We start from the raw sequence: 9,727 nt of genomic DNA on the forward strand, positions 1-9,727 counted from the left end.
AAAACACAGAATAAATACAAAAATAAATAAAATGTTGCAATATTTAAAGGGGTCATATGACATTGCTAAAAACATTATTTTGTGTATTTGGTGTAATGAAATGTGTTTATGCGGTTTAAGGTTCAAAAAACACATTATTTTCCACATACTGTACATTATTGTTTCTCCTCTATGCCCCGCCTTTCTGAAACACATCGATTTTTACAAAGCTCATCGTTCTGAAAAGCGTGGTGTGCTCTGATTGGCCAGCTATCTAGTGCGTTGTGACTGGCCGAATACCTCAAGCGTGTGAAAAATGTTACGCCCTTACCAGGTTCAGGAAACTTTCTTCCATAAAATGCGCTGCACACACTCGAATATTTGGGTTGTACTGTTCTGCAACAGTGTTGTAAATAAAACTTAACCACTGATTTCTAGTTGTGTTGGAAGGCCAAACAAAGTAGCTTGGCTTTCACAATGAAACACACAGCGTCTCCACGACATGACGGCGTTGGCAACAATACTACAATGAGGATAAAAGTTACACCTTCTTTCTTTGCATATACATTTGGGCAGTGTTATGCAAATCTTCCCACATCGTGACAGAGACATGTGGGCGTGTTTGAACGAGGCGTTTTAGGAAGGCGTGGCTGAACGTTCACTTTTATAAAGAATATCTCTTTGGGTTTGAGACTTTAATCTTTGCAACTTTTTTGATCTTCTGTATGCATGAACAGCTTTTAAAGGGTTGGTTCACCCCAAAATGAAAATTCTGTCATTAATTACTCACCCTCATGTTGTTCCAAACCCGTAAGACCTCCGTTCATCTTCGGAACACAAATTAAGATATTTAGCTCTCAGACCCTGCATAGACAGCAATGCAACTCTAATGTTCCCAGGTCCAGAAACGTAGTAAGGACATCGGTAAAACAGTCCATGTGACATCAGTGGCTCAACTTCAGTTTTGCGAAACTACGAGAACACTTTTTGAGCACAAATAAAACAAAAATAACAATGTATTTAACAATTCTTCTCCCCCGAGTTACGTCTTCCGCCATTTTGGAGAGTACCCTACTTTATTAAAACAGGCCAACACAAACAACTTGCACTGCAGGAAAATAACCTTACAAAATCACAAGGAGACATGAACATTAAAAAAGGGCTAATTAAAATAGCATACACAAATCTGTTGTGAAGAATGATTTCTGAAGGATCATGTTACACTGAAGACTGGAGTAATGGTGCTGAATATTCAGCTTTTCCATCAAAGGAATTAATGACATTTTAAAAAGTATTAAAATAGAAAAGCCATATTCTAAATCACAATAATATTTCACAATATTACTGTTTTTTTTATCAAATAAATGCAGCCTTGGTGAACATTTGAGGAATTATTATTTGAATCACCTTGGAGTATGTGAATATCATGTTCATGGCTGTACCATGGTACTGCCACAGCACTTTTCATAAGCGAAAGAACTTAAATGGTTTTTATTCTTATGGGAACAGTAGTTAAAACATTCCCATTCAGTCAATACAACACATGACTATGGGACATCCACAGACAGCCCTTTAATAATGCCCATGAGGTAAACATGCCCTTCTAACAAAGTAAATACACAGAGTACCCGGAAACCATTTACTACTACATGGCATGGCTATACTGTAACCCCCACAATGCACTGCAAAAGACAGAAAATATCCAGCACCAGCTGCTAATAAACAGATTTCATGAGATGTCATAGATTCTCATTGTGATGCATAAAATCTACAATGGCCCTTCCAAAGTGCTCTAATATATGAGATACACTTTGGGCACTTAGTCAAGAGTTCCTGACATAATGACCTCCCCTGGCCGGGAAATCTGCACCTTTATTCCGTTGACTGACTTCAAAGAGCTTTGGATGAGAGTGGGATCAGTCCTTCCTCATCTAATAAATGACATGACAGGCGCATTGTCTGTTTGATCGATACATGTTGGCCTCTCAATACAGAGAGGAAGTGCTTCAGGGTGAGAAAAACAACTAGTCATTGGAGATCATTTATGTGGTGTGTAACTGACCACAACTTTTCACTTCAAACTGGACTTCAAAGTGACCCATGACTTGGTTATCATGGCCTGAAGCTGTGTAGGCTTGAGCAATCAATAGTCTGAGAAACATATCCTCCATGACACCATCCTCACATCGCCACGAGCTGGAAGTTTAGTCTTCAGGTCTGCGACCACTGTTGGAGAAGCCATCTTTCACTATAGAGTGAGGAATATTCCTCCTTTCTCCTGCTCTTGGTCAAATCCATCACGGGCTAAAAACATACTTAAGGAAATGTCACCATACTAATCCTTCCATGCACCATGAAGTTCTCCAGTTTCTCGATCTACGAGAAGGCCGTTTCTCTCTCTGATAACCGAGGTCTTGCTCAGCTGTGAACCAAGCACACGCTCAACAAACTACAACTGCTGTTTCTAGATTTAAGCAATAGAGCCGCTGATAGTATGAACAAGTGCCGGGTGCTGAAAGGCCAACCTAGCATGGCTGGTTTCCAAACACAGTTTTCGAGTATATTTTTCATACGCTAGGTACTGGCATGCCATGGGACAATTCTGTTTTCTTGAAATTCCAAAAACGTGCAATTATTTTGGTAGAATACAATTTTGGTAGCTGAATAGTAAATAGTTACTTTAAATATTTCTCAATATTATTGTTTTACAGTATTTTTGATCAAATAAATGCAGCCTTGGTGAGGATAAAAGAGAGTTCATTCAAAGAAAACATTAAACAAATGGTGTCTGTATTTATGTCTCTGTATATATTTTTCTAGTGCATTTGTAAATGCGTCTTGTGATCGTTTCATCTGCTGCACATTAAACACACAGACCTGTCCCGAGGAGGCCAGCAGGTTGATGGTGGTCAGGAGCATCCAGCCCCGGCTCGCCTCCTCGCTCTGATTTACCTCCAGAAACTGCACAATGGCTCTGCTGGCCGCCTCTGTGGGAGGAGTACACACACAAACAGAATCACTGACGCGTTAAACAGTCTGCGCATGTGGATCAAATCCATTTTCACACGTCAGCTTGTGTGTGACTGGCCTCATCTGGGGAAGGACGCTGAGTCAATTAGAGGTGATGACATGCAGGCAGTTTCATTTCTCATTCATCCATCGCTGCCTGTTTTTGAGATGCAATATCGTGACACCTCAGTGAATTCACAAAGGATAAGATTTACTCAGAAGAATGTTGTTTTCTGCTCCAACGAAAATGTAATCATATAATGACATTTTGAAATCAAATGTCATTAAAAATAAAACAAATCTCTCATATAGAATAAATACAATATTAACGTTTTACATTATGCTTTTCATTGTATCAGTATTATGACAATAGTTTGCAAAAAAACCACAAAAAAGCACAAGATGTTTAATAGATGGTATAAAAGCAACTAAAATGCCTAAGCACTTACTCCTTTTGTGTCATAAGATGCTCAGTCTGGTGTTTGTGGATCTATGCAGCATATGCGGTCACGGTGGATTACATCACCAAAAATAAACATTACGGTACATCATGTGCCAAGACAAGCTGCCAATACACACTGTGTTGACAGCAGAGTAACTCAGAGACCATAAAGCCCAGACTGAGTCTTCCTCACTGATCAAAGCAAGAACGCACAGGTATAAGCAGGTATAAACAAGTATAAAATTCTTCAGGAACAAAACTTTTAATGTCTATGTAATGTCTATAAAAACGTATTTATAAATAGTGGATACAACTTATATTAAGTCACTTTTAAAATAAAAATTAAATAAAAAATGTAAAAAAATATCTATATATTTTTTAGCATCAGTGTGAATTGCTATTTGCAAACAATTTAACTTATGTTTATACTTGCCAACTTTTTTATACACAAATGCAAACTTTTGGGTAAGAAACCGCTATTGTCAATTTTTCTTATAGACTATAATTCATGTTTTGTCTTTGATGGACATAAAAAAACAAAAACAAAAATCTTTGAAAAGTCAAAAATTGCTTTCGATGTTTAAAGGGGTCATATGATGCTTTTTAAAAGATCATTATTTTGTGTATTTGGTGTAACAGAATATGTTGACATGCTTTAATGTTCAAAAAACACATTATTTTTCAAATACTGTACATTATTGTAGGTCCTCTATGCCCCGCCTCTCAAACGCTTCGTTTTCTACAAAGTCCCTCCTTCCGACAAGCGCAGTCTGCTCTGATTGGCCAGCTGACCCAGTGCATTGTGATTGGCCGAACACCACAAGCACTCGTCGGAAATGTAACGCCCCTTACCATAATCGTGAGCTTCATCTTTCAAAATAAATGTAAAGACAGAGCCCGAAAGAGGAACAGAGTCGTGTGACAGACACAGTGATGAAGCTGGTATGTGTTTGCAGTACACAAGCCACGGTTAAGACAGCTGACTCCACTGTGAGTGACCCTCCCTCTCTCTCTCTCTCTCTCTCTCGCTCACACACGCGCACGCGCACACACACACACGATGCGCAAAACTCCGCATTTGAACAGTCAATAGCAAATACTTAAACTAATAACAAAACAGTAGCTGATTCAGAAGCACCAGATTGTCATAGCAAAGTCAGAATTACCTCCTCTCCTAAGTTCACGAAACGGTCGTCCATAAAATGCATTGCTGTTCTGTTGTAAGTAATCTTAAAGATTCCTAAATGCATCTACTTTCGGAAGGCCAAATAAAGTGCTTTTGCTTTCGCCTAGAAGAACTGCAGCAGGTCTGAAAACTTCTCATTCATCGTGTTCGGTGGAGCGTTCCCAAACACCTGTCACACACACAAACACCATTTACAGAGCTCAAACAACCTTCTTTTCATGCAGCCCTTTTTTCCCTCTACAAAGATGGGAACCTGTTGAGTTAAAGCTGAGGTTTAATCAACAGTCACTCCCTTGATGTCTGAAGAGCAGTACGCTCAGTTATAGTGTTATTTAGCTTTCATAGCAGCAACTGAGTGTCCAATCAAGTTAGTATAAAGCACAAACAGTTATAAGATGTGAAAGATTGTCATATTCAAATCCAGATTGTCAGGCCTCTTGCTGTTTGAAGAAATCTAAATCAAGAGAGACATACTGCGGTGTTCATGCTAATATGCAGCATTTCATATGGGTCTATAACACTTCATCAAATATGTCAGCTTTGTAAATAGAGAGCCTGTTTCATCCCACTTCTACAAGTGCTCTCCAAATGCACACAGGCTGCAGCAGGGCAGTGCTCTTTCATGCACAATGATGAGCTGTAGCTGAGGTCATATGCAATGTTTCTGTATAATCAATGCTGGATGATTAGCACCATCATGCTCTTCTCCAGCCTGTGAGAGTCTCTTGATGTCATAACGACTACTTTGCCTTTGTAAATGAAGCACTTGTAACTGCTGGTTCTCTTCTTCTTATTGTTGAAGTTTAACAGTAAGTATAGTATGAATAATATGGCTTAAAGACAGGGATTTTTTTTTTTTTATTCAGGAGAATCTAGTGATTTGTCTGTAAAAGAAGAAAATGTTTTAAGGTTCTTATGTTCGATGAAATTTATTGACTATATATACACATGTACATGTACACACACACGTACACTACTGTAAGTTTAGCGTCGGTAAGATAATTTAATGTTTTAGAAAGGCTCTTATGCTCATCAAGGGTGCATTTATTCGATCAAAAATACAGTAAAACAGTAAAGTGAAATTATTATTACAATTTTAAGTAGCCGTTTTATATATTCTAAAATGCAGTTAATTCCTGTGATGGCAAAGCTGAATTTTCAGCAGTCTTCAGTGTCACATGATCCTTCAGAAATCATTCTAATATGCTAATTTGCTGCTCAAGACATATTTCTTATTATTAACAATGCTGAAAATAGTAGTACTGCTTAATATTTTTTTTGTGAAAACTGTGATACATTTTATTAGGATTCTTTGATGAATAAAAAAAATTCAAAAGCATTTTTTGAAACTGTTCTTTTTTAACAATGTAAATGTCTTTAATGCCAATTCAATTTTGATTTAGTTTTGATCAATTAAATGCATCCTTGAGCCCAAATGGCAGCCCACAAAACCTTTGAATGGTAGTATAGAGTTGTTGTTGTTTTTCATTTGTTCTAAATGATCTAAATTTATCTTTTTTTTTTATTGTGGGGCCATTGAAAATATTAGCAGGGCGAGTAGAAATCTGATCTATTGGCCCAGCTGAGCTAGTAATCATCACTAATCATACTCTAACCTTACATTTAATGGTAACAAAAAACAACAACAAAGCCACCAGGGGTGATTTAGCACTAGCAGTGCAATACAATGATGTCTATTATATTTGTCTTCTCTGTTAATGCATTTTGGTTGGTGAAGCTGTACTGTTCAGAAGTCTCTCTACCATCCGTCGGCCTCTATATATATATTTTTTAATAAATTGCATTATCCTGATGCATATTACACGATGATGATGCTGTCTCTTATGTAAACGGCCATCTCTCTCTCTCTCTCTCACCCGGTTGAAAACAGGCAGCATCATGTAGAGCTTCTCCTCCTGCTCTTTTTGTGTCATATGGCGCGGCGGGTGGCAGAGCTCGGAGAAGAGACGGCGCAGGTGCATGAGTCCCAGCGCGTTGTCCTGTGGGTTGCACTCCTCCTGCCGCGGCCTCCCCATGATCCTTTTCACCATATTCATCTTTAGAGGCTTCTTGAGGCCGAAGCCAGCCCTGACAGAGCAGACAAACAGACAAAAGAGAGGTTTCGTGAAATGGAGGAAGTGAAAAGGGGATGGTGGGGAGGGGAAAAAAATAAGATGTCAGGGAAATTGATTGTCGATTGTGAAAGTCCACTTCTAATGTGACGTGATATGCTAGCTTCAAATTGCAGATCAAATTCAGCCTGTTTATTTTTTTGCAGTGAACTGCTTGTGTCTGAGACCCTTTAGTGAGGATTGCGCTGCAGGTACAGAAATACTGCAGGGCATGCAAACAAAATTGTATCCAAAATACTATTTAGGTTCATCTAAAGGACACAGCGATAAAAGTGAACTTAAGTATCTATGTATAAAGCAACAAGATTTGTATATAACTGCACAAGCTCTTCAAGTAAATATTCCTATTATTGAGAAGCTATTGTGTGATTTTGTAATTCTCATTCTTATTTGTTGCACTTTAAACTGTCCATTCCATTTACAGTAAGTTACAGTTGATACAGGAAAATAAGACGCAAACTCTCTCTCTTACTACCTGCAATTAACTAACCAAAATGAGCAAATAAGCATGCAGGAAACAGCCACTTAATAGTAATACATGGCTAGCTAATAGGCTTGCTGCGATAGTCGGTGTTGATGGTGTAACCTGTGTTAAGCCGCAACACTGGTTACATCACTTGCCCACCGAGCACAGCCGCCCCACTGTCGTTTTGATTTTTTTATAGTAATAAAAATCATTTAGTTCAGTTAGAGAACAGACACTACAATTAAAAACTGTACGTAGCTGATCAATGCAGCGTGCCGAATGACAGTCGCACCACAGATCAGCAGCAGGAGTCAGATTTAATTTATCACCTGAGGAGAGTGAGCTATTTAAAAGCAAAGGAAAGCCAGGGAAAGAAGGAAAACCCCAACGAACACAAGATACTTTTTAAGTCTATGATGGTTAAACTTTGCAATTAATCTGCAAATGTGTGCCGAATTAATCTGCACATGCATGTCGAAACATGGGGCCTGATCCATACGGATCATGGATCAACTATGACCCGGGGCCCGTATGACCCCTGTTAGACACAATTTTTGATGATAAATTTGTATTAATCACAGAATCCAGAAAATTAAAAGGTAGCTTACTCTGTGGAAGTTAAATGTGAAAAGTTATATTTACATTCATTCTCAAGGTCTAACAAACATGTGAAAAGCATTTCCTTCCCCATTCATGGTAAAATATTATTGTGATAAATATTATCGCATGATATGGCAAAAAATATTGTAATATGTTTGGCCATCACTCAGAGTTAAACTATCATTTTTGATGCATTCTTCAATGCAAAGGTACATTTAATGCTTGATATTAATAAATGAAAGCATGCACCAACAAACTTGTAAACTGAAGCCAGTGAACTGCTAATGCAAATTCACTTCTTTTCAAAGCATAATCCTTAACTTCTTTGACTTCCTTGCATGGGAAATGTGTTGCTACACTGAATAACCAATGAGCCCTTTACAACAGTGTAAAAAGCCCCTAATGTCTTCAAAGTAAAAGTACACACCAACCTAGTTTCATGCTTCAGATACATCATCAACACCAGATCTATAATTTTTGTTTTAATAACCATAGAATAATACATATTCTGCACTTCAGACCATTGACTACATCATTTGAAGATACACACTACATTTTAAATTTTTTTGCCAAAAACAGGTCACACAGGAGGCACCTGGACAACTGGTATACTTCATAAAGACTGAACCAACGGTGATTACTTTTAGTGAAATATAATAATAATAATAATAATAATTCCTTTGTATTTTTGCATTTATTTATTGATTTTATTTCCCCTGTACAAGCAGTGCTTCCTGAAGAAACAGTATGGACAAATGGTTGTCTTCCTATGCCTTGCTGTGTTCCAAACACTGAGGTCATTTAGATCCAACTGGGTAACAGTTACAAACTTTGGGGTAAACAATGAAGCTTTAAACACAAAATACCTTTACATCATCTGCTGAAGCCGGCGAGCACATGGGTAAAGTAGGACAGACACACATCTGACAGACATCTGCTTGAGCCAGTGCAGTGCTGTTATAAAAATATGAATGTTTCAGCAATGCCCTCACCAAAAAGCCCAACATCTGTGAGCTGAAGCAGATTCTTAGACGGAACAGACCGCAGACAGCTACAGCAACTCAGAAAGTCAGCAATGCTTAAAGACAGGAAACATGAGACGTCCAAGAGCAACAGTGACTGCATCCATCGAACTAAAAATATCTGCATTGTATCCAGGGTTCCTGAATTTCTGGATATTATTCCAACAAACAAATGGTTATTATTCCAAAGCGTCTGCTGAGGCCACAAAAAAGATTTTATGGCCTTGTGTTTCAGTGCTATAATAATCCAAAACTGTCTATTCACCCAGACAGACCGGACTTAATAAGTTAAAAGTTGCTAAGATGCCACATATGGCCTGTATAACTAAAATAAAAATTGCTCAGCATTTCTCTTATGTGGCCTACAGCCAACTGTAGTTTTGCAACCCTCATTCTTATTTTCAGGTACAGAACCAACTAGGGCTGTCAAAATAAAATTTGAATTTCGAATATTCGTCGAATTACAAAAAAAAAAAATCCACATTCGAATGGAAAAACGTTGCATTCGAATTTTAGGTCTGTGTCAGCCATCAGGCAGCCTTATCAGTGGCACACGAAATGCGACGACAATGTAAGTGTCATTGCATTTTAATGCTTTTGTTAGCCTATCCAGTTGAACCCACTAGATGCGGCGCTGCTATGTTGTTCATTCAAAATATAGCGGAAAACGAGAGCATCAGTGTGGCGAATATGTTGTTTACGCCGAAACTGAAAACAAACCGTTCACACAGAACGCATATTTATCAAATTTTCTAGCGGGGCATCTATCAGCGTTGCACTCGCGTCTCGCACAAGAGAGCGGCATGTTTAGAAAGCCATGTAAAATTAATGTAAGTTCAACTTTTAAAAAACATGTCTCAAGACTTTATTGGTGTTTTTCTCCATCCCACT

General features: G+C 38.2%; 1 protein-coding gene across 1 annotated transcript in view; it reads right to left on the reverse strand.

Moving 5' to 3' along the window:
• LOC107744871 (WD repeat and FYVE domain-containing protein 3-like) overlaps positions 1–9,727 on the reverse strand; it is a 76,498-nt gene that overhangs the window by 59,972 nt on the left and 6,799 nt on the right. Inside the window, 3 exon segments of the mRNA XM_016558689.1 lie at positions 2,857–2,998; positions 4,685–4,785; positions 6,494–6,704. Coding sequence (XP_016414175.1) covers positions 2,857–2,998; positions 4,685–4,785; positions 6,494–6,704 — 454 coding nt within the window.

Source organism: Sinocyclocheilus rhinocerous, unplaced genomic scaffold, assembly GCF_001515625.1.
Source record: "Sinocyclocheilus rhinocerous isolate Xijiao unplaced genomic scaffold, SAMN03320098_v1.1 scaffold167, whole genome shotgun sequence".
NCBI lineage: Eukaryota > Metazoa > Chordata > Actinopteri > Cypriniformes > Cyprinidae > Sinocyclocheilus > Sinocyclocheilus rhinocerous.